This window comes from Arachis stenosperma, chromosome 5, assembly GCF_014773155.1.
Source record: "Arachis stenosperma cultivar V10309 chromosome 5, arast.V10309.gnm1.PFL2, whole genome shotgun sequence".
Lineage (NCBI taxonomy): Eukaryota > Viridiplantae > Streptophyta > Magnoliopsida > Fabales > Fabaceae > Arachis > Arachis stenosperma.
Window position 1 is genome coordinate 115,185,924 of NC_080381.1, and position 25,960 is coordinate 115,211,883.

At 34.4% G+C, this 25,960-nt stretch overlaps 2 protein-coding genes across 2 annotated transcripts; one reads left to right on the plus strand and one right to left on the minus strand.

The window, feature by feature from the left end:
• The first annotated feature begins 4,848 nt into the window (after positions 1-4,848).
• Positions 4,849-7,037, plus strand: LOC130981144 (uncharacterized). The gene is made up of 3 exons (XM_057904765.1): positions 4,849-5,962; positions 6,050-6,202; positions 6,400-7,037. The coding sequence occupies exons 1-3, from the start codon at positions 4,849-4,851 to the stop codon at positions 7,035-7,037; spliced, it is 1,905 nt and encodes a 634-aa protein (XP_057760748.1).
• An 863-nt stretch (positions 7,038-7,900) lies between these two features.
• Positions 7,901-17,000, minus strand: LOC130981145 (probable RNA methyltransferase At5g51130). The gene is made up of 11 exons (XM_057904766.1): positions 16,964-17,000; positions 16,066-16,258; positions 15,832-15,958; positions 10,459-10,680; positions 10,233-10,347; positions 9,966-10,013; positions 9,465-9,702; positions 9,165-9,252; positions 8,995-9,060; positions 8,148-8,216; positions 7,901-7,993 (listed from the first exon to the last, which is right to left on the minus strand). The coding sequence occupies exons 1-11, from the start codon at positions 16,998-17,000 to the stop codon at positions 7,901-7,903; spliced, it is 1,296 nt and encodes a 431-aa protein (XP_057760749.1).
• Positions 17,001-25,960: the final 8,960 nt, after the last annotated feature.

Genomic DNA, 25,960 nt, shown 5'->3' on the forward strand with positions numbered 1-25,960 from the left:
GCACCGCATTGTAAATAAAACAGTCAAATATAATTTAATTACGAGAAAATGAAAAATAAATCCTTTGACTTTCTAATTTGAAAATAAATAACCCTTTCGCTTATTAAAATAAAAAACTCTTTGGGACAATTAAATTTTAGTATTTTTAGTTATTATTTGATTAGTATAAATATTAAATTATTTTTAATAAATAAATTTTATTAATTTATATGTATACATTTTAAAAATATATGTATAAATTATATAGATTTATGTGTATAAAATTTTAAAAGATATAGATATAAATTATATATTTTTTATGTGTAAAATATATGTAAATATAAATACAAATTATTACTGATTAAATATGGGCTAAAAATAATAATATTTATTTAATATTTCTCAATTAAAAATATAAAAATATTTTTTATCTTTTAAAATATAAATATATAAGTTTTAGATAATTTATTTATTTTTATATATTTTGGACCAAAAAAAATAGTTATTTCATATTTTAAAAAATAAGAAATGTTTTACATTTTCATTTAGTCAAAAACTAATTATATAAATTTTGTTAGATACAATTGAAAAAAGAGTGTATCTCATTTTTATAGGTAGGTTGGGATGCTTTTTTTTCCTTTTCATATTGTGAAGTGTGATTTTTTATTATATAGTACATTTTTTACATTATTTGAAAATATATAATAAAAAATTATATTTTATAATATTAATAAAAAAATAAGAGTAAAATCTTAGATTGATTTCTAATCATTTTGATAAGTGATAATTTGCTTTTTAATGAACCAAAGTATGATATGGATCTCTATTTATTCATTCTGTTGGACATCCTAATTCCTGTTTTAACATCTTTATCAATTGGTAACAACACATGAGTTTAAATGTCTTTTCTTAAAATGGATAGAGATTTAAATCTTTTTTCCTAGAAAGTAGAAACTACGGTTCTCTCGCTCTACCTCTATAAACGATTATTTCAAGTTAAATATTAATTTGTGCAGTTCATGATTCTTTGTTAGAGTTGTTAGTTTATGAACAAAATTTAAAGAACTTATATTAATTTGGGAGCAAGTAAAACACATTTTGCTAATTATGCAGTGAGCTATCTGTTCTAAATAAATTCAGTGTTGACATATAAGTAATTAATATTACAATTGGAATTGTGTCGTTACTAATTGATGAAACTATCAATAGAGGAGTTAAGATGTCCAATAAAATAAATAGTTAAAGGTCAATATAGTATTTTAACATTGTCCAGATGAGTTGTTTTGATTATAATAAAAAAAATAGGACGAGATTTTACTCAAAAATTAAAAGAATGGATAATTACTTAACTTATTTTTGATGCACATGATTAAAAAAACAAATTGCTAATTGCTGCAGTGTATATGCTGTCTATATATAACTAAGGTTCAGTTTGAAAATTTTAAAAAATTATTTTTTTGAGTTTTTGATTTATGAAAAATAATAATATTAATATTTAATATAATTTTTAAAATTAAATTATAATTTTTTAAAAAATTATTTAAATATTTATAGATAAGTTAAAAAATGACTTTTTTTATACTAATTTTTTTTTATCATATATTATTTTAAAATAAATAATTTTTTATAAAATATTTTTAATATAAATATTTATTTATATAGAGAGAGATGAGAGAGCGAGTGAGAGAGCGGGGGGAAACACGGGGAGGGGCAGATTTAGCGAGAATGGAAAAGACCCTAGCATTTGGAACAGAGAAGAGTATCTCAGATTAGAACAAGAGTCTTTCTCCATTTTTGTTGATCGCCTTCCAGAAGACATTTCTAAGAGGGAATTGTTTCAGCTGTTCAACTGGACTGGACGGATTAACGATATCTATCTGTCCCGAAAACACAAAAATGGGAACATTTATATGTTTGCCTTCATTCGGTACATGACAAAAGGGGGGCATTAAAAGCGATAGCGGAGATGAACCAGATGAGGCTGAGAGGTCAGGTGGTCTTTGTGGGGGAGGAAAAATACAGAAGGACGTCGAGTACTACGGAGAAAGGTGAAGGACGCCGAGGGGATCATAAGCTAAACCCATCATCACAGGAGTTGCCCAGAGGATCAGGGGAGGATGAATCTCTGGCGACTGCAAATGGGTTACAAACGAAGGAAAACAGAAAGAATATGCCGGAAGAAGACGGGATAAAGAATGTGGAAGTTGCAGTGATGGCAGAGAATGTGGACTGGATACATAGAAGTCTGGTAGGGATCACGACAAAGCCTATTGATTTCCACTCATTGAAGGACCTGGTAAGGCGAAACTTGCCTTCTGTCATCCAAGTCCGGGAAATGGGAGCCTATAAAGTACTGTTGACCTATGATACTATCCACCATGCGGATGAGATTTACACGTTTAAGTTGAATTGCCTATTACAAGTTTTTCATCGGGTATGGAAGTGCAAGGAGTCAGAGCGATGTGAGTCTCGGAGGGTATGGCTCGACCCTCGACTGTACGGGGGTACCATTGTGCGCATGGTCTGTGGACACCTTTACCAAGATAGGAGAACGGTGGGGTACTGTAGTGGGATGTGCAAAGGAAACAGCAACGGGCAGCACGCTCACAGCAGGTCAAGTACAAATCGATACGGGTGTGTTGGGCGTGATACAGGAGAAAATCCACCTTGTTGTTGGATCTAAGGCCTACAACGTATTCGTGAATGAGGGTGGCCAACATGCGTGGAACATACAGGCCGAAGGGGACTATTTGGGTAATGACGTCAGCAATGGGGTAGTCTTGGTTCATGATACAGCGACCACGAGTGAGGAAAGGGATATTCGGCAACTGGGCTCCCTTAAGGAGGACGTCCACGATGATGGTTTGTTGATGATGGTAGAGAGGACGGAGGCAGATGGTAAGGGCAGATTTGTCAATTCGAAAGAGTTTTTGAATGACTGGATTGAATGCAAGATCAATCAGAGGCGAAAAAACGACGCACCGTATCAAGATGTTAGTGCCGTGAATCAAGGGATTATTGAATTTGAAGATGATAACGGTGCTAATTATGAGGAGGGCTCGGAGAGAACAGTTACGTGCGTGTACAATTCAATGCATAATGGGCTGGGCAGGGATGCAAAAAAGGAAAAAACAAAAACACCTAAGTGGATCTAAGGTTTGGGCCAGAAATGCAGAAAAGCATTTGGAGAATAGCTTCAGCGGTTTGGGCCTTGACCCATTGGCCAAGGATTCTGACCCGGGTTGGATGAGAAACTTGGAGCGGGGCTCTCCTACCCGAGACCCATGTGAAGCAACGTACTGGTTGCGATGAACCTCGAGCTGGTGAAGGCGGAAGTGGGCGTGGTTGACCATGTTCAGGAGGAAGCGTTGTGGAGCGCCGTGAGGAACGATGGGATCGACCTGGTGGAGTATCCGGCGAACGAGGAGTGGTTGGGGTGGGAAGTGCCGGCGGCGCAGCCCACTGGGCTGACCGTAATGGGGAGGAGCGTGGAGTGGCCAAAGCGAGAAGGGAGGTAACCTGGCAGTCCTGAAGCGAGAAGGGAGGCTGTCCCATGGCGCAAATGGAGCACGACTTGCCTCTGGCAGATGGGCTTGTTCAGGAGATTGGGGCTGACGAAACGAACAGTGAAGAAGAGGGTTCTCATGGCCTACTGGGAACAGCTGAGGTTTTGCGTTGTGAGCAGAGTGGAGGTAGCAGGGCTGATGGACGTGCTGGGGAAGGCTCTGACGGTGCTGGACCCGAGAAGGACGAATGCGGAAGCGGAGCAGAGGACAGAGAGAGTGACATTCAGGGGCTAGAGGCGCAGATGATGGAAAATAAGTTAACTTTGGCGCTGGCGATGGAATCAGGGGCTGAATTGTATGATGAGGAACAGGACATCATGGCCATTCTTCAGGCTCATAACGAGGAGATTGCTCGAAAGAAGAAAGTGGCAAAACAAAAGGCGAAGATGCGAAGGTGCAGACCCAAGCATAAAAAGCAGGTGTGTATTTATAGTTCTAAATGAATTTCAGTTCTTGGAATGTTAGGGGGTTACAGGGTGATGGAAAGAGGAGGATGGTGAAGGAGTTCAAAATGAAACAAAACTTGAGCATGGTGGGTTTGATTGAGACCAAAAGAAGGATAGTAACGCGATTTGATGTTGCACGGTTGTAGGGGAATGATGGGGCGGGTTGGGAATATGTAGGCTCGGATGGTGCATCTGGGGGCCTGTTGTTGATGTGGGATGAAATAATTTTTAAAATGAATAACTGTTACAAGGGAGATAGGTGGTTGGGTGTTGAAGGAGTCATGTTAAAGAATAGCTTCAATTGTGCATTTTTCTTAGTCTATGGTGCACATAATAGAGAAGAGAAGAGTCATGTGTGGGAAGAGTTGAGCTACATAGCTGGGTTGTGCCAGGTTCCTTGCTGCTTCATGGGAGATTTCAATGAAATAGTGTGCGTGGAGGAACGAAAAGGGGCTGATAGTTTATCCAGGTTTGCAGAGGAGTTTAAGGAATGGATACAGGATATGCAATTAGTAGATCTCCCGCTCACTGATCGTAAGTTTACCTGGTTTTGTGGCCGCTCGTGCAGTCGTCTTGATCGGGCTATGGTTAGTGTGGAATGGCTAGAAGAGTTTCCTGATATTAGGTTGAAGGGCGGACCCAGGAGCCTGTCAGATCACTGTCCTATAATAGTGGAAGAGAATATGAGAAGGGGAGGTCCTAGGCCTTTCCGTAGTCTTGATTCGTGGTTTATACATGAAGGTTTTCTTCGGATGGTGAAGGAGGAATGGAAAGGTTTATGGGAGATATAGTTCACTGATAAATTGAGAGCACTGACAGTTCCTTTGGGAAAATGGCACAAGGTCAACTTCAGAGAGATGGACAACAAAATTCAGAGGATAGAGGAAGAGATTAGGAAGGTTGATGAGTTGGTAGGTAATGGAGTGTATGATGGAACTATGGAGGCTAGAAGAAAGGCGTTAGTTACTTGTTGTGAGAGGTGGTATGTGAGGAAAGAGGTTCACTGGAAGCAGATGTCTCGATCTAGACAAGCAAAGGATATGGACAAGGACACTAGATATTTCCACAATATAGCGTCTGCAAGAAGAAGAAATAATAGGATTGATTCCCTGGTTGTTAATGGCAGGCTGGTGAGGAACCAAGCTAGAATAAAAATAGCAATCAGAGAGTTCTATAAAGATCTATACCATCAGGAAGCTTCTTCTGTGTTGGGATTCCGAGAAGGTCTTGTGGAAAGGATAGATGAGGAAGACTCGGCGATGTTGGAGGCAATGCCGTCGACCGTAGAGATCAGGGAGGCAGTATGGGATTGCGAGTCATCTAAAGCGCCGGGTTATGATGGTTATAACACGAATTTTATTAAGAGGTGCTGGGCGGGGATTGGGTCTGATTTCACGGCTACTGTGATGGGATTCTTCCAGACATCCAGGTTACCAGCGGAGTCAAATATAACTTGGGTGGCGCTGGCACCTAAGTTTATTGGTGCAAAGGAGATCAAAGACCTGCGGCCCATTAGTATGGTGGGGTGTGTGTACAAGGTTATCTCAAAGGTGTTAGTCAGGAGAATGAGATCAGTGATGCCAGGTCTAGTAGGTGAGACTCAGAGTGCGTTCGTGAGGGGTAGAAAGATCCATGATGGGGCTCTTATAGCGTGTGAAACAGTCCATTGGCTAAAAAGAAGGCATAAGGAGGCAGCCATAATCAAGCTTGATTTCCAAAAAGCTTATGACAGAGTTAAGTGGAGTTTTGTGGATATGGTGCTGCAGAAGATGGGGTTTGGGTGTAGATGGAGAGCTTGGGTTAAGGAGTGTGTGACCACAACTTCTATGTCAGTATTGATTAATGGTTCACCTTCTAAACCGTTTAAGATGGAAAGGGGTTTGAGACAAGGCGATCCACTCTCTCCGTTCTTGTTTGTACTGGTTGTGGATGTTCTACATAGGATGGTTGGCCAGGCAGTGAGGAACGGGCGTATCTCTCCCTTAGTGATTGGTAGAGACATGGTGGAGTTATCACATCTTTAGTTTGCCGATGACACTATCCTATTTCGCTCACCAGAAAATGAGACCATAAAGAACTACAAGCGGCTGCTGCGATGGTTTGAGCTGATGTCCGGACTTAGTATTAATTTTGATAAGTCTAGTCTGATTCCAATCAACTGCGAGGAGCAATGGGTACAACGAATGTGCAGATTGTGGGGTTGTAAGGAGGGTACGCTTCCATTTAGATACCTTGGAATTCCCTTGGGTGCTAGCCCAAAGTTGGTCAAGACCTAGAAGCCTATTATTGATAAAGTGAAAGAGAAGCTGAGCCTCTGGAAAGCTAAAGTGCTGAACAAAGCTGGCAAGTTGGTGCTTATAAAATCAGTGTTGAATAGCCTGCCGGTGTATTACTTGAGCTTGTATAAGATGCCGAAGGCGGTTGCGGACAAATTAATTTCCTTGCAGAGAAGGTTCCTATGGAGCAAGGAAGATGGCAGGCATGGTATGGCGCTGGTTCGATGGAAGTTGGTGTAGGTCCCAAAGAAATTAGGGGGTTAGGAGTTGGCGATGCTATGGTTCGGAACACTGCACTCTTGTTTAAGTGGTGGTGGAGGTTTGCTAAGGAAGAGTGTCCATTGTGGAAAAAGGTTGTTTGTTCCTGTAATAATCTGAAACCGGATGAGTTACTCTCCACTCAAGTGTTACATACCAGAGGAGGCCCTTGGAAGGATATATGTCAGATACAGATAACAGATCAACTTTTAAGACAAAAGATGATTACAGGTCTGTCCATGGAGGTTGGTGATGGTCGTCGGACTCGATTTTGGGAGGATGTTTGGCTACAGTCTGGTGCCTTGAAAGATCGGTTCCCCCGTCTCTTCTCTGTTTCAAACCAGTGTGGTTCTTTTATTGGGGAGTGTGGGTTCTGGGATGGGCTGGAATGGGTTTGGAACTTCCTATGGAGGCGAGAGCTCTTCCAGTGGGAGTTGGGGCTCCTGGGTCAGTTGCACGAGACTTTGCGACCTGTGAGGATAGTAAATACTAGGGAGGATAGAGTGGTGTGAAAATATGATAAACTTGGTATTTTTTCGACTAACTCCTTTGTGCAAGTGCTACAAGAGGGAATGCTTGGGGAGGATATTACCAGTTACAGCTTCATTAACTCCATCTAGAAAGGTCTAGTTCCACCAAAAGTAGAGCTCTTCACCTGGTTTGTTTTGATAGGCAGGGTGAACACGAAGGAAAGGCTAAGTAGGATTGGGATTCTCAACCAGGATGATACGCGGTGTGTCTTATGCAACAGGGATGTTGAGCAGGTTCATCACTTGTTCCTTGGATGCGTTTATGCCTGGAAGGTGTGGAATGCTTGGTTGTCTGTGTTTGGCCGACTATGGTCTCTTCCGAAATTAATGAAGGACCACTTCCTAAGTTGGACAGAAGAGCCGCGTAGAAAGGAGGAACGAAAGCAGCAATTGAGATGCTTTTGTGCGATCATCTGGAACATTTGGATGGAACGGAATAGGAGGATATTTCAGAATGAAAGCAAAGGTGTCGAAGAAATCATCAATATGACCTTCCTTAGCAATGAAGAGTGGAAAGGTGTGCGCTCTTTGTGTTGTTGATGGCTATGCCGGAGATGATATGGAGAGTTTTTAAGTTGTGTTTTTCTAGGTGTTGATCGGCTTTTTTTCTTTAAATTTGCTCTACTCTATTGTGTTGAGCTACTTTATTTCAAAAAAAAAAAATATATAAATATTTATTATTTAAATTATTTTTTTAAAAAGAGTTTAATTGTTTATTCAAATTGGACCTAATTAACTATGAGCAATGAATGAATCTAAATCTCAAACTAGTGAACTATACAAGAGAATTAATTCATATTGAATTACATTATTGACTTTGTATGTACAAAACTTTTGTGATTGTCTCATTTCTTGAAAACCAAAACGGGTCTATTGAAACGAAGATGTTTTGCATCTATCCAACCTGAATTGATGTGTTCTACCGTTCTAAATCCAATCTACAACAAAAGTCAAATAAAATCAGGTGTCAAGAATATCAATGATAAAATTGCATAATAAATAAAACAAACAATGCTGGTTATTAATTAATTGAACAAACATCACATGTTTGTGCAGTTTTATCGTCAAAGAAATAACAAAAAGAATATAAACCTTATTCAATAATATTTTCTGGAAATCTTTAGGACGAATTTCAATCTCACTGTAATTCTTCTTAGCAACCTGCACAATAAAAAAAGATTTAACCAACTTGTATTTTAAGGACATATTTAAAGACTACAATAATAAAAATATTTTAATTTTTTATTATATTTAATACATTAAAAATATAAAAAATTATCTTCTCAATAACTTTTAGTAAAACATTCAGGAAAAAAAAAAACTATGCTTTCAAAACATATGTTAGTAAGAGCCTAAAAAAATACACATATATGCTGAATGCTGATTGGGATTTGGGAGTAAATGAATAGAGTTAAAAGCATAATTAAAATATAGCAAGTTGATAATGCTTTGATTATTATAATAATCAATTAACTGCCAAGATTAAAAAGAATCTAGCTAAAATTGATTATAGTGGTAGATACGCACAAATATATAAATCCATTGAAAAATATAGGTTATGAAATTATTATAGGTGAATGATTCCAAAATGGCAAAACAATAATCCAAAATATATTCAAAAAAGTTAAGAGTGAACTTAAATATATTGCTTATATGTGTTCAAGAAAAAAAAAAATTTCTTCAATGATTTAATAATAGATTATGTAATTTAACGATCAGATTCATATAATGTAAATCAAATTTTGTAGAAGGATATAAGCAACATAAGTATAAAGATATATAATTCCTAACTTATGATATATATTCTTTTATAATCAACGAGACTGAAACTCAGAAAATAAAACTACACAAAAATTGTTCTAGGAATTAGATAACTTCTAATATTAGCAAAAAAAGTGAAGAGAAATCATGTTAAGAAATAGAGAGAGGATATTATTACAGGTGATAAATAATGATTCAATGAGTAAGACCTCCATGCCTGAGGTTCCAATAAAAGAACACCACCCTGATATGAAGAAGAAAGAATATATATTAACATGTTGTAAATTGTATAAAATACATTAGATTATATGAGTAAATGATACACATAAATTAAGGTAAAATACTTACTGGTCGAAGTACCTCCCAAATCTTGTTAAAAAATGTGATTAAGCCTTGGTCTCCAAAATTTAAATGTATCCATTGAGTTACACTAAAGCTGCATTGCACAAGGTTAATATATTTTATTTCATGCAATCCAAGCATTGGAGAAATTTAAAAGAAAAATCACTTTTATGCATCACTTTCTTCATGCTTAAGATCCTAAGTGACAAAAATAAAATAAAATAAGTTTAGAAGTGCTATATGAAATTAAAAACTCTGTTTTTCATTTGGTGTAACAAGAAAAAAGTGGAAAGAAAAAAAGGTTACCAAGTAACAGTATCATAAAGTTCTGGATGCTGGCTCTCCATAAAATTCTCTTGTTTGAATGTAACCACTTCAAGCAGATTTCTTTTCTCCAATGAAGAAGGTTCCGATGGCGTCACTTCCTTCTCCGGCGAAGCAGCAGCGCGTTGCGCCGAATCATCCGAATTATTCTCAGAGGATCCTCCCATTTGCATTAGCAAACAAGAATCTCTCAATTTTAAATTTGCTTGCTCAACAAGTTCTGGAAAATTGGCCAGAAGAACAATAAATCAATAAGGAACAAAACATTTTACCTATTCTCACATCCCAATTCAGAGTTCAAAGCTTGATGAATAATAATAACACACATGATTCTATAATGTGAATGAAATTGAACTTTAAGATATAAAAAGCATACATAACCCTAATAAGATCAAAGTTACTTGCTAAAGAAGGCACTATCCAAATTATCCAATAGAAACAAAAAATACTGAATAATGGAGAAAACAAATCAACAACTGATACCAGGATCAATGTCAATTGCAAGAATGCTCTGGCACCGGAACATTTTCGCTGCGAAAAAGAACAAAGAAACAACATTTAGAAATGAAAATTTACCATCATAACACAAGTTTCAAACTTCAATTCAATGCATAACAGCAGAATCATTTTTTTCCCATTAAATTGCAGACCAAGAATACATAAATTTCTAACACTTCAAATAGTTCCTATGATATGATCACTTTAATAAGCTAAGGGAAGATTGAATCTTTGGAGGGTTAAAGAAAATACCAATGGAAATGGTTAATGTCCCATCGTTGCAACCAATATCAAGACACTCCTTGTCTTCAAACCATTCCTTCCTCAAGAGTTCCAAACGTGGATCTTCTTCAGGACCCTCTTCATTCTGGAATCATCAAAAACAAATGGGCATTGTAAAGTTTGAATCTTTTTCACCGAAACTAATGAAAAGAAGCAAGCAATAACAAAGAAAAAGAAGAAATTAGATGATAAATACTCGATGTTCATAGTATCTTCTGAAATTGCCATATTGCCTACGACTAAGGGGTGAGGGTGATTGATTCTTCTTCTGATTCTTTTCCTCTTCCTTTTCGCTTTCACTTTCGATTTCGATATCAGCATTATTATCACTTTCACTTTCTGATGAATCCTGAAACGGAACCTGATGCAGGCCAATGTCTCCTTCTTTTGCTGCCATTGTTTCATGAACAAAGAGTTGCTTAAAGTGCAAGTAACACAGTTTGTTATTTAATTTGCTTCTTCTGAATATAAAAGATGTTCAGTTAGTTAATTAGTTATTGTGAACACTTAAAGTTTCATACCTGTTTCAACCATAATATCTAGCACCATTTCTCAGCTTGTTCTGAGAGGAATATAAAATTCTATATATTATTTTCTTCATATCCATTTGAAGCATTTATTTATTCTTCACATTAATTGATGTTAATAATAATTAAGTTAAAATATTTACTGCGTTTGAATGGACTTATTTTGAATAAAAGGCCACTATAAAGAAGTAATTATTAATTTATTATTTATATCCAAAGACCCAAAAATAAATAGTATTTCCTTCCTTGCTTTATCCATTACAAGTCAACACAATTATACAGCATTTATCACTTGGTTTGAATGATCATTTATTATGCTTATAATAGATAATTAAAGTACTATCAAATAGTAGTAAAAAATTTAGATGCACTATTATTTTATTTTATTTTTTTGGAAAAAAAAAAGAGAGAAAAGAATGTGTCATTGTATCCTGAACAAGGTGTAGTCACGATTCAACTTTAGGCAAAGTTTCCAAAAATTTTATTTTTGCCTTATATTGTTCAAATAAATTTAGAAAAAATATGTATTATTGATTGTTAATGCATAAAATATTTAACATTGATTTAATACCTCCGTGATGTGGCAAAGAGTATAAGAATCAAATAAGAATACTCTCTTTTGTTAAAAAATAAAGTTACTTAAAATTATTTAGTAAAACGTTTTTTCGATGACAGGATTATTTAGTCCCATTGTAAAATCATTAAAATGCATTAGTAAATGCTACCTGATACACAAATATTGTTGCATATTTTGTATAAGGCAATGTTATTATATGTTTGACCCTTATTTTCTTTTCAAATAATATTGACTTAGAAATTATCCCGGATTTATTTGGACTCTATGACAGTTTTAGTATAGGAAAATTATAAGCAAGAACACTCAACTAATTATGAATAAAAAAAATAAATGAAATTCATCATATTCTTTCTCCATTTGACTCACCTATGGTTACATACAAAAATTTCGATTTTTATATATTATTTTCGGTCTTACTACTCGTAAATATAATTAATAATCAAATACATCATAATTAAAATCTTCTAAATGAGTTTGATATTTTGCCTATTTGAATTATGTTATATGTACGAACCTATTAATTTCTTACATATGACCATATATAGAAAAGTGTTCTACATACTAATAATTAGAATAATAATCTAAGGGTCCTTCTAGTGTATAGATGCAACTTCATACAGATATACATATTTACTTTCTTTTTATATATAATGCTAATACATGTTGTTTTCAGTTTGTAGGATCGAGCATGTTGTCAAGAAGTTGTTGGCGCTTATGGAAGATTCGATTGAGCCGAGCTGGTGGCGTGAAATCCAACAGAATTTGATTGTGCTGGAATTCCGTTGATGGAAACTTGTTGAATTGGGCCTTGCTGGACGAAAAAAAGAACGGAGGAAAGACAGTCAATTTGGATTTTCCTTGCAATTGAGACTTAGCTCAACTGGTAACACCATGCGCCTCTTAATATGCTGCATCCGGGTTCAAATCTTAGTGAGTGTACCAAGTATTGATTATGAATTCTTAAAATGTGTGTGGGTGAGTGTGTAGTGTGGGTGAGTTGTGATACCTAGGATTGAGGGTTGTCCAATCCACTTGACCAAAAAAAAAAAAAAAAAACTTGGATCTTCCTTCCACCTTTCACTTCCCTTCACCATATTTTATTCATTAATCTTCAAGAGCATGTATTTGAAAGTGCCATTTATATGTATATTTTGATTGTGAAAGATCCATGCTCCAAATGATTCAACAATATTTTCTTTCCACAAGGTGCCAAAGTTACGTTAATTTAATAATTTAATTTAGAGAAAACTAGTATTTGTATCCGTAATAAAGAATATAATTTTTAAAAAATTACGGTCTACTTTAGCAGAAAAAATTTATAAAATTAAACTATTTTTATAAAAGAAAATCGTTGAACGACAAAAATTTTTAACTAAAAAAATCGAGATATCTGTAGATAAAAAACTAAATAATAAGATTTTTAGTTATTATTTTATATGAAAAATTTAATTTTTTATTAATAATTAATTTTAACATTTTTTATCTAAAATTTAAACAATTTAACGTATATACTTTTATATTTAATTAGGTGTTAACTGTTAAATTTGTTCTACAAATAAAAATAATTAATTTTTATACTTGTTATTTAAAAATAATATTTTTTCCCCTGTGTATATAAAAGTATAATTAGATATTAGCATAAAAAATTATACTAATAGTTATAAAATTAACTTAAAATTAATTTTTTTAAACAATTGAATCTTGATTCTAACTTTTAATTATAACATTAGTATTCTCTCCAAATTATATGTAATAAATATTTGAAAGAAGAGAAATGAAAATATAGATTAAAAAGATAGGCAGTGAAAAATTAAAACTAAATAAAAAATTGTGTATATAATAACAATAATAATAATTTTTTATTTAAATTAAATTATTTTGTTAATTTTGTTTTCTGTAAAAGAGAAAGATAGAAAAAATAGAGCATGAGAGAAAAGAGAGAGAAATATAAAGATGAAGAATGAGAGTAAGAGTTCGTTAATTTTGGAAGAAAAAAATTTATTTTAATTGTAAAAAAATATCGGATGACATATTTTGATTTATCAAATTACTAATATAAAATATAATTATATATAGAGTAAAAATAATAGAGAGAAATAAAAAATGGAGAGAGGTAGATGAGAGAATTTAGGAATGGAGTTTATTAAGTTTGAAAAAAAAATATTTTCTCTCAATTTTAATAAGAGAGTGTCATGTGACACATTTGATTATTAAATTAGATAGTAATATATGATACATAACCGGTGTGACCGATAAGAACCGGTGCAAACCGGTCTAACCGAACTGGTGGTCTGCTTGAAAAATTTTTTAAAATGTCTCCACAAGGTCTAGAACCAAAAACTTGGAATAAAAGCAATCTCTACTTGCCACTTAGCCATTGCACTTCTAAGTACTATATTTGACAAATACTAATTATATAGTATACATAAATATCTAATTTAATTTAATTTTTGTTTTTTCTGTTTTTAAAATTAATTATATTTTAATTATATGCCATTATTAATATAAATATAAATTTCAGTAAAAATTTATTAATTTACTTGATCTATTTTATTGCTAGTATTGTGATTAAGGTTATTTGTTTTGATGTTAGTGTTAAAATCCACTGATATTATAGTTAGATGATAGGCTTTGTGAATTAATTATTTTTTTATTGTGTCAAAATAAGATACTATTGTAATATTAAAATTTTATGATTTTTTTATATTAGTTATTTTTAGAAATTGGGACTTGATTCTTCATAAAATGTATGTTAGTGAAGATATGTATTTCAAATTTTAATTTTAAATTTTTAACTATTTTATATTTTATATTTACGTGAGACCGGTTTTTATCGGTTCAACCAGTTATTTATCGGTTGAACCAATAAACCAATGAACCAGTAGTTTGACCGGTTCGATCACTGGTTCGGTTCTAACAACTATGTTTCAATCTAATTTCAAAAATTTTGATTTACTCAATTTAGTCTCACAACTTAATAGTTATGACTCACATTGGTTCCTAATCTTATTTTTGTCACTGTCTCACAAAATCGTTAACGATATGCTGAGATGGACTAACGACTACTACATTATACATTCTAGCGACTATTTGATGTGACAATTGAAAAATTTTTACCTTATTTTTTTTCAACTAAACACTTAAAACCCTAATATGAGTCACGGATACCTAAGTTAAAAAATCAAATTAAGTAAATTGAAATTTTAAAAATCAGATTAAAGCTTGAATATAACTTCAAAACAGAACTTTAACTTATGTAGTGATTAATTTAAATGAGAATCAAATAAATCAAAATTCAACATAATTTTTATCAATGTTTTTAAATTCGAAATTTCTATACCAAAATTAACTAGGATTTTTCTTTAAATTAAAAATTTAATGAAATAGTGACTTTAATTATATTAACCAATGTCCTAATTAATTACTTTTATGTCTTAAAAAAGTTGTATATGAGAAGAAAATAATTAATTTATCTACTTTAATAAATAGTTATTTTACTAAAATGAAAGAAACTATTTTTTTAAAATTTTTTAAGAACTAATTAATATTATATATATTTTGTTACATTATATTTAGTTATAAAAATTTTATTTATTTCTAATGCTTATATTAAAAATAAAAAAATTTAAATTAGTGAATCTTAATCTATAATATAATAATATAGTAATTATTTTATATATTGTACGAATATAAATTAATTATTTTTTTATTTATAAAAATTTTAAGAGACTTGAGCTTGTTATATATATATATATATATATATATATATATATATAAATGAATGTGATATTTTTTATGTAAATAATCTTTTAAAAAAAGTCTAATAGTTAATTTATTATCTTTTTTATTTTAGTCTAAATTAAATATTTTTTATTGTTTTTGGAAAGAAAATCTTTTGAAAAATTTAATAATATGTGATGAGGAACACCGAATAAATGATACAAAAACCAATTAAAACACAACATAAAAACATTTAAAAAAAAGAACGTTTTAGACGTCTTTATCTGAGTGGCCTCTTTTATTATTCCTATTACTTTTCCATAATAATAATAATAACGTGTATAAACTGTAACGTCTTCTATTAGATTTGATTATTTGAAGTGCTAATTAAGAACACTGTACTACTACTGAATGCAGCAGCAAAGCAACGAAGCACCAGTAATTTCCATGGCTAATAAATGGACCTAGTATGTGTTCCAAAGTCCAGCGTTTCATTATTGGACACTTGTGTGAATCTCTCCGTTGGAGGGGAATCAGGAACTTGAAAGAGGAGAAGACATCAGAAGTTCACACACTTTCTACGTGTCGTGTGGAAAAATGACTATTACCGCCTTGTAGGACTTCTTCTATCAGCTGGGTCTTCGAATTAGTGGAGAGCCGGTTAGTGGTGCTGTTGATTTTTCCAATTTTAAGGTTAGATTTATGGGGTTTTTTTGTGTTAATAGGCGTTTTTATTGCTACTCACATTATAGTTGGCAATCATTTGTAGAAATACATTTTTTTGTTTGAACGATGGAGAGAGAATTGGGCGAGGGTCTCCAATGAGAAGTCTAAACTCATCAAAGTCGTTCCGCTGCTCATACTCCACCCACCTGCAACGCAATATGGAACGCAACATCATGCATCGAAGGAAAAAACATTGTTTTCTTCTCCCACTTCCACTTCCACTCACGCCATTCACCCTGCTGTCCTCCATCACAATTCATAGCGCGACCGATCACCGCAGCACCCTCTCTCGCGATTTGCAGCACTTAGGACCACTGCAACACCCTCCATGCCCCGATCACTGCAGCGCCCTTCCCCTTGCGATTCACACTGCGGCCGACAACAGCAGAGCCCTCCCCCTCGCAAACGCAGCGCCGTCGAAAAATTTTTTAAATTTGGCTGGTAGCCTAGTTGAAAAATTTTTTGGAGAAGTCTAGGAACAAGCAACTTTATCAAATTCTGACTAGCATGTAACCAACAAAAAAGAGTGAGCCTATTGGATGAAATCTCACACTAATCTCACACTATTAAAAACCTCATTGATAGCTCTTTGATGTCTATAAATCCTAAAAGTTGCTGGCCCTAGCATTCCTCAAATTTGTTTAAATTTGGCTGGTAACCAATTTTTTAAAATTTTTAAGATTTGTGTCGATTTTTTAAAAACAATATTGGAAATAACAATAGTGTCACTCCTATTTTTAGTAATATCATTTAACCTTTTATTATTTCATATATTTATATAAATTAAAAAATAGCATTCTCAAAATAAAATTAACAATAATATCATCACTTCACACATATTCTTTTACATCATATATTTATTTTATAAAAAATTAACAATATCAAAAAATAATAATAATATCCATTCCATAAAGTCCGCCGTTCACATTATACTCTCGCGCGGAGCACCTTTACTTTATGTTCGGACATCCCCACAATCTTAAGGCTCCATTTGGTAATAAAGACATAAAGCGATGAATAAAGACACAAAGACATAATAATATATAGATATAAACATACACAAATTTTTTAGTGTTTGGTAATAATATATACAATAATACATTAAATTTACATTCATATTAAAATATCAAATTTATCCTCATTAGTAATACCATTACCGCCACTACCAAAATCTACAACCACCACCATCGTCTACAACTATTATCACTACCATTATCAAATTCTTTTTCATCATCTATAATTAACAAATAAATCTTGATAAATTTATTAACAATACACTACAAAAAAAATGTTGAATACCATTGGATTTAACGTCGGATGTTAGCAGCGGGTTTACCAATCGATTTACTGATGAATTTGGCAATAAATTCATCAGATAAAAAGATTATCGTCAAATTTGATATTTTGACAGTAAATTCACCGGTAATTATTGAAGAAAACAAGAAAAATTGGTGCCAAGATTACCGTGGGATTTACTGTCGAATTTTTCGTCGATAAATCTCAATTAATGGAACGCTGCGTTTTGGTCATATGCAAGCATTACCGTCGGATTTATCCGCTGGTAAATACGACGGTAAACCTTATCTAAATTCAAAATGTGCGGCCCTTTTCCCTCACTTTCGAAAACACTTTTCTTTCTCCTCCATTCTTCTCTCTCTTCTCTCTCCCCTACAACATCCTCTGACCACCCTCCGCCAGAGCTTTCCACCTCTATTCTCCTCTAAAGTTTGTATCAAGTTGCCTGGATCGTGTTTCGTTGCCTCAAACGAAGTTGCTCCATCTGTCTTCGCCATCGTTGAAAGAGCTGCCGCTGTCGCTCCCTCTTTTGCTGGAGCTGTATCTCTCCTCCGTCGTCCAGGTAGGTTGCCCTCATCCCTCTCCCGATTTCATTCTATTTTCATTTTTTAATAAAAAATCTTAATCCCTTTTTTGCCCTAATCCATTTTTTAAACCACCATTTAGGTTCACCTCTGTCTCTGGTTCTTCTGCCCACGGCTGCTTCATTGCTCCATTCAGGTAAATTCTTCACTACTTCTTCCACAATTTTTATAATCTTACGACTGTTTTGTAATTTGAATATCATTCATTGTAGAATGTTAAAGGATTTTGGATTGGAAAGGTTATCTATTTCATTGCTTGGGTATTTAGATAATAATTGTTTTGGAATTTATACAAATGATGGTACTGGTACTGTTATTGTTGCTTAAGTATTTGATGCACGTTATTTGTTAGAATTTTGAGTTTCAGTGATCTTAATGTTAATTTATGTTGTGATTAGTTCGCACTACGCTTGTGGTTTGCTACGTGATGATTGGATTTTTGACGGTTTAGAATTTCACAAATGAAATCTCGTTGAAGTATAGTCTCTAAACCAACAATAATCATTTCATACAAAAATTTGTTTGTCACAAGTACAAACCCCTAAAATCTATAAACCGAAGTATTTAAACCTCGGGTCGTCTCTCAAAGGACTTGCAGGGTAGTGTTCTTGTTACTGATTATGGACTTGTTTATTTTGGGGTTTTGGATGAGAAATATGAATAGTAAATGGTAATGAAGTTTTATTAACAAAAAAAGATCTTGGCAAGGGTTGGTGGTCAAGGATCTCTATCCTAATCACTAACCACAATATGAGAATTGGCAATGATTAATCTCACAAAATCATCCTCTAACTAATAGTAAAGAAAAGTCAAATGAGCTATATCAATCCTAGTCCATAAGTCCTAACTCTCCACTAATTCAATTAGTGAGAACTAGAGTCAATGGCTCCCAATCATCAATCACTTGGACATTAGTAACTCAAGAGGTCCTAAGTTGCCTTTCCAAGCCAAGAGTATAAAATTCTACTCTAAAATCCAACCAAGCATTTCATCAAACACTTGGAAGGCACAAAAGAAAATCATAGTAAATTGACAACAAGAATGAAATCTAACAACAATTATTGAAAGGAATTAACAACAACAATTAAAAGAAACACATTTATTATGAATTACCTTGATTGAATTGAAAGAGAGTAGAAGAAACAAAAGTAGATCTACATCAAAACACAAGAACAACATAAAGGAAATTACAACAAAAGAATGGAAGAAGAATGAATGTAACAACAAGGAATTGAGAAGATAGAAGTAGAAGAAGATGAATTAAAATCTAGATCTAAGAACTAAACCTAATCCTAATCCTAATCCTAGAGAGAAGTGAAAGCTTCTCTCTCTAGAAACTACTTCTAAAACTAAACTAAACTAATGGTAACTAACTTCTAAGTATGAAAAGTATCTTGATTTCCCTTCAATCCTTGGCTTAAATAGCATCAGAAATGAGTTGGATTGGGCCCACAAGGTTTCTAAAATCGCTGGCCACGTGTTGCATTAAGTGGGTCATGTGCCACCATCGGCGCGTCCGCGTACCGTGCGCGTGCGCGCCCATATGCGCGATGCAACTATGGCAAATCTTATATCGTTTCGAAGCCCCGGATGTTAGCTTTCCAACCCAACTAGAACCGCATTATTTGGACCTTTGTAGCTCAAGTTATGTTTGTTTAAGTGCGAAGAGGTCAGCTTGACAGCTTTCCGGTTCTTTCATTTCTTCATGAGTTCTCCAACTTTTCATGCTTTCTTTCTCCATCCCCTTTGATCCAATCTTTGCCTCCTAATTCTGAAATTACTTAACAAACATATCAAGGCATCTAATAGAATCAAGGTGAATTAAATTTAGCTATTTTAAGACCTAAAAAGCATGTTTTCACATTCAAGCACAATTAAAGGAGAATATACAAAACCATGCTATTTCGTTGAATAAATGTGTGTAAAAGGTGATAAAATCCCCAAAAATCAATACAAGATAAACCCTACAAATGGGATTTATCAACCTCCCCACACTTAAACCAAGCATGTCCTCATGCTTAAGCCAAGAGAGAAACAAAGGGTATCAACATTTATTCAATGTAAATAAACTATATGCAACCTAAACTATATGCAATTATCTAAATGGATGCAACTAAATGCAAAATGGTTTTACCTACTTGGTTAAAAATAAATCAATCCTCCAAGTCATACATGCACAAGTAGGGCCAAGATCATATAACGATTCATGAATCCAACCAATTCGAATATCAAAATGAAGTTCAAGTAGACTTGCGAGAAGAATGCTCATGAAAGCCGGGAATCAAGGAATTGAGCATCGAACCCTCACCGGAAGTGTTTGCACTCTAGTCGCTCAAGTGTGTAGGGTCGATTCTCTCAATTCTCTCCTAATCATGCTTTCCAAGATTTGTTTTTCCTCTAACAATCAACAATTATTCGATGCATGCATACATGTATCATGAGGTCTTTTCTTTAGGTTGTAATGGGGTTAGGGTCAAGGTAAGGATGCATGTTTGGTCAAGTGAGCTTGAAATTTGAATCTTTGATAAGCTTAAACTTTCCACCTAATTTATGACATCCTATACAATTAAGTTATAACCTAACTACCCATTTCTCACTTTTTCACATACTCATGTATCCCTTTTTATTTCACAACACTTATGCATTGATCTTTATTGGACTTTATTTTGAGACATTTTGTCCCCTTTTTATTGTTTTTCTTTTTCTTTCTTTTTCTTTCTTTTTTTTCTATATATTTTTTTCATATTGTTTTTTTTTTCTTTTCTCATTTTTTTTATAAGAGCATCAATGCATAAGGTTTTACATTCGATCAATACATGAGTATGTACCCAATTCCCAATATTTACACTAATAATACAAAACTACCCTTTTATTCACCCAATGTCCCAAGGTTCCCACACTTGAATGATACTCACACACACTAGCCTAAGCTAATCAAAGATCCAAATAAGGACTTTTATTGTTTTCCGCTTTAAGGCTTGTAATGTGCTAAATTAAGAACAAAGTGGGTTAATCGTAGGCTCAAATTTGGCTAACAAAGGAAGATAAAAGGTAAGGCCATTTGGGTAAGTGAGCTAATGAAATGATGGCCTCAATCATATAAATACATGAATACACAAAATAATGGACATAAAGAATCAAACAAATCAAAGATTACAATCATAGGAAGAGAATAATGCACACAAAAAGGGAAAATAAGTGGTTATAAGATGTAACCACACCATTAGGCTCAAATCTCACATGCTTGTGTTCTTAGCTCAAAAACCACGTTCCAAAATAAATTCATTCAAGCAAGTTCAAAAATTTTTTTTTCCAAATTGGTAGGTTGCCCTAAAACAGTTTCTTGAAAAAGAAATTATCACCATAACCAAGTGGTCCTAATAAGAAAGAGTGGTAAAAATATGTACAAATTCTACTAACATGCAACCTATCATGCAATGCAATAACTACTCTAACAAAGAAAACTAAGAATTGGTGTTGGACAAGGAAATTGTTACCCACGGAGATCGGTCAGACAACCTCCCCACACTTGAAGATTGCACCGTCCTCGGTGCATGCAAAGAAGAGCAAGGTGGACGGGTTGCTACAATTGATGAGCTCCTCAAATGGTTGTGCAGATGACTTGTTTGTTGCCCCATTTGAAAGCTTTCCTGTCTCTCTTCTTGGTGGCCAACCTAAAAGGAAAGAAAAAGAAAGAAAGTGAAGCCTATAACAAAGATAACAAAGCAATTAGAACATAGGCGGGGGTTAATGCCAAATAAGAGTAAGGTTCCCACTACATGTTAGCTACGCATGTAAGTGAAAAAACAATATAAGCTAATGGCATATCATTAAGCTCGATGCAAGAGTAAGGTTAAAGCATGAAGAGTGTATTGAGCATCAAGTTCAAATGAGAAGAAGTGGGTCATGAAAGACAATATGAGGTCATATCAATGCACAAAGACACAAGAGTCATACAAGATGAAGCATTGATTTAAAAGTTTCATCACCCAACAATATCAAACAAGTCAAGAGGCACCAAAGTAATGCAAGGAATCCTCAACAATTGAGTAGGAAGATGCAACACCATTATTAAAATGACTTAAAAAAAACGAAAACATGCTACAAAAACTAAATGAAAATGGGAAGAGTAGAAGTATGCGAATGTGATAAGCAAAAGAAAATGAAAGAGGAGAAAAAAAACTCTTTTTTTTTTACCGACGCGTACGCGTCATGCGTGCTTACGCGTCGATGTGCATATTGGCCTAAGGACGTGTACGCGCCAGGTGTGCGCACGCGTGCGTCGAGTTAGGCCGGAGGCATAATGTTGGCCCAAAAGTGACACAACTCTCGGGTAAAAGTACCGGGGTGCAGATTGTGCAATCGACGCGCGCGCGCAAAGTGTGCGTGTGCGTGCATTGCGAATTTAAGATCATGTGCGCGTACGCGCCAGGTGCGCGCACGCGTGCATAAACTTGTGCCTTAGGCCCAATGTTCGCACAGTGCAGGCCTAACTCTCGGGTTTTTGGCTGGGGTCGAATTTTTGCATCCACGCGTACGCGTACAATGCGCGTCTGCGTGGATGGTCGAAAAATGCTCAGGTGCGCATACGCGTTATGTGCGCGCACGCGTGGATGGTGTTCTGTTTTTTTCAAAATTTTTTTCTAAGTTCTTGCACCAATCCAAGCCTTTCAATCCCCCAAACAGCTACCAAAACACCCTAGAATCTTATTCAACATACTATACTACTAACTAAACTCAATAAAACAATAAAAACAAGAAATTAAACTAATTCTACCAATATTTACAAAGAAAGAAAATGAAAAGATGTTACCATGGTGGGGTGTCTCCCACCTAGCACTTTTGTTTATTGTCCTTAAGTTGGACTTATGGGGAGCTCCTCTCAAGGTGGCTTGTGCTTGTACTCATCTTGGAACTCCCACCAATGCTTGGTTCTCCATTGTGCCCCAAGATTTCTTATGGATTTAGCCAAGTGTTGATGGAGTTCTTCACAAGCTTGGGGCTCCCAAAGTTGATCCTCATGTATACCGGGATCCCATATCTTGTTTCTATACCCATCTTTAAGTTGATCATTATTAGTCCATGTGGGTGGCATGACCTTAGAATTCTCAAAGAAGCTTCCAGACAACTTCCTAGACCCATGCAATTTGGTTCTACACCAACCATTGCTCTTGAATTTTGAGCTTACAACCGTCATGAGCTTAGAATGATGTTTCCAACCACTACACAACTCTCTTATACTTTTAACTCCACAAAGAGCTCTAAGTTGACCATCATTTTCAATTAAACCATATTCAAGTGAGAGAGTAAAGCTTAGGGATAAGAGTTTTACCCACTTGAATATTGTGTTGGATGGTGACTTGGGGAGGGAGACCTCCCCACACTTAGACAATGCAAGGTCTACTTCTTTAGGCTCTTCTTTAGTTGTTTCCACCTCTTCACAAGCTTCTTCAATTTCAACATTTTCCCCTTTTTCACTTGGCTCGGTGTTGTCTTCAAGAACTTCATCTTGCCCAATGGGAGGTGGGTCAATTTTGGATAGGAATTTATTGATGAATGAATCCATCTCTTGATCAACCTCTTCATATTCTTCAATTTCAATATACACCATGCCAACTTTTTCCTCTTGGTAGCTCTCTTTTGATTCACTCTCTTCTTCATTGTTCACCAAGGGTATGGGAGGTTGTGCACACTCTTCTATAATTTCAACTCCATGTCCAATGGGAGAGGATTCCATTGTAGAGAGAAATTCATCCATGATTGAATCCATCTCTTGATAAGCCTCTTCCAAGTCTCCGACGATGATATGCCTTGGAGGTTGCGCACCCTCCTCAACATCAATATCAAGCTTCTTGGAAGAGTGCTCCATGATGCTACATTCCCTTAGACTTTCAACATCTCCTAAATCTTCAACCACTTCTTCCTTTTCTTCAATGATCATAGGCTCTTCCAATTGTTCCAACACAAAATTCGACTCCTCCTTCTCCACCGGATTTTTCAATTTCTCCTTCATGCTTTGTTCTTCTTTTGACTTTTCACGTGGGGCTATGGAAACAAACTGAGTATTCAAACATTGGTGGGCTAAAGTGTGCACCACCTTAGTCAAGTTGGTCACAAACTCAAGTGTATCCCGCTTCATGGCTTCTTGTCCTTGAAGTAACAAAGTGAGAGAATCATCTATTGGGGCTTGGGGTGGGTAGGAAGATTCATCATTTTGGAGAGAGGGTTCATAATAGGAAGGTGGTTCTTCTTGGTAAGGTTGTGGAGATTGTGTGTATTGAGGTGGTTCTTGGGAGTAATCTTGATAGGGTTGTGGTGGTTTTAAGGGTTCTTGCTCATAATGGTCATAAGAGTATAGTATGGATGATTGGTCATATGATGGATATGGATCATAGGGCGGTGTTTGGTAATGAAAGGCTTGTGAGAATGGTTGAGGTTCATGTTGAGGATGAGATTCATAGGCATATGATGGTGGTTGTTGAGTGTCACAAAAAGAGTCATCATAGCCGTTAAATTGGCATGCATTAGGATGGAAATTATACCTATAAGTATCCGGAGGTTGTTGCCAATAGGAGTGATCAATTCCTTGAGGTTCCTCCCAGCTTTGTTGGTTTCATCCATAATGAGTGTCATCATTGAGGTGCACATTTCCTACAACAAAATTAGAACCAAACTCATAGCCATAGGGAGAATTCATTATGGAAAGACAAAATAAAACTAACAAAATCTAGTAAACAAGCAAAAGACAAGCTATTTACAATATTCACATATGTACAATAACCAATAACATAACACCATTGCAAATCCTCGGCAACGGCGCCATTTTGATGATTGGATTTTTGACGGTTTAGAATTTCACAAATGAAATCTCGTTAAAGTATAGTCTCTAAACCAACAATAATCCTTTCATACAAAAATTTGTTTGTCACAAGTACAAACCCCTAAAATCTATAAACCGAAGTATTTAAACCTTGGGTCGTATCTCAAAGGACTTGCAGGGTAGTGTTCTTGTTATTGGTTATGGACTTGTTTATTTTGAGGTTTTGGATGAGAAATATGAATAGTAAATGGTAATGAAATTTTATTAACAAAAAAAGATCTTGGCAAGGGTTGGTGGTCAAGGATCTCTATCCTAATCACTAACCACAATATGAGAATTGGCAAGGATTAATCTCACAAAATCATCCTCTAACTAATAGTAAAGGAAAGTCAAATGAGCTATATCAATCCTAGTCCATAAGTCCTAACTCTCCACTAATTCAATTAGTGAGAACTAGAGTCAATGGCTCCCAATCATCAATCACTTGGACATTAGTAACTCAAGAGGTCCTAAGTTGCCTTTCCAAGCCAAGAGTATAAAATTCTACTCTAAAATCCAACCAAGTATTTCATCAAACACTTGGAAGGCACAAAAGAAAAGCATAGTAAATTGACAACAATAATGAAATCTAACAACAATTATTGAAAGGAATTAACAACAACAATTAAAAGAAACACATTTGTTATGAATTACCTTGATTGAATTGAAAGAAAGTAGAAGAAACAAAAGTAGATCTACATCAAAACACAAGAACAACATAAAGGAAATTACAACAAAAGAATGGAAGAAGAATGAATGTAACAACAAGGAATTGAGAAGATAGAAGTAGAAGAAGATGAATTAAAATCTAGATCTAAGAACTAAACCTAATCCTAATCCTAATCCTAGAGAGAAGTGAAGAAACTACTTCTAAAACTAAACTAAACTAATGGTAACTAACTTCTAAGGGTGTGTTTGGATTTACGTTGGAGAAGAGAGAAACACGTTTGAGCTTCTTGAACGCTTCATCTTTATGTTTGGCAACATTTTTATTCTCTAAACGCAGAAGTGATTTCCATCTTCAACCCACGTTTACCAAAAGCTATAAATTCTAGCTTTTCCGTTTAGCTTTTCACGTTGGATTAAAAATTATGTTCTATGTACCAATTATGTCCTTCATTATTCATATGTGTTTTTTTTATAATATTTTTTCTAATACTCTCTTATGCATATTATTGTTTTTTTATAAAACTTCTGTTTTTTGTTTATATGAGTTTTTTTACTGTTATTGTTATTTCTTTTTTATATGGAATATTTTTTATTATGATTCTATTAATTCTATTAGAGTACTAAAGAATATTGAGAGTGCTAAAAAAATATTAAAATTTATTTAAATATTTAAAATAAAATTATAAGATAATATAAAATAATTATTTAAATTCATGTCCTTTTCTGTAATTTTTCATCTA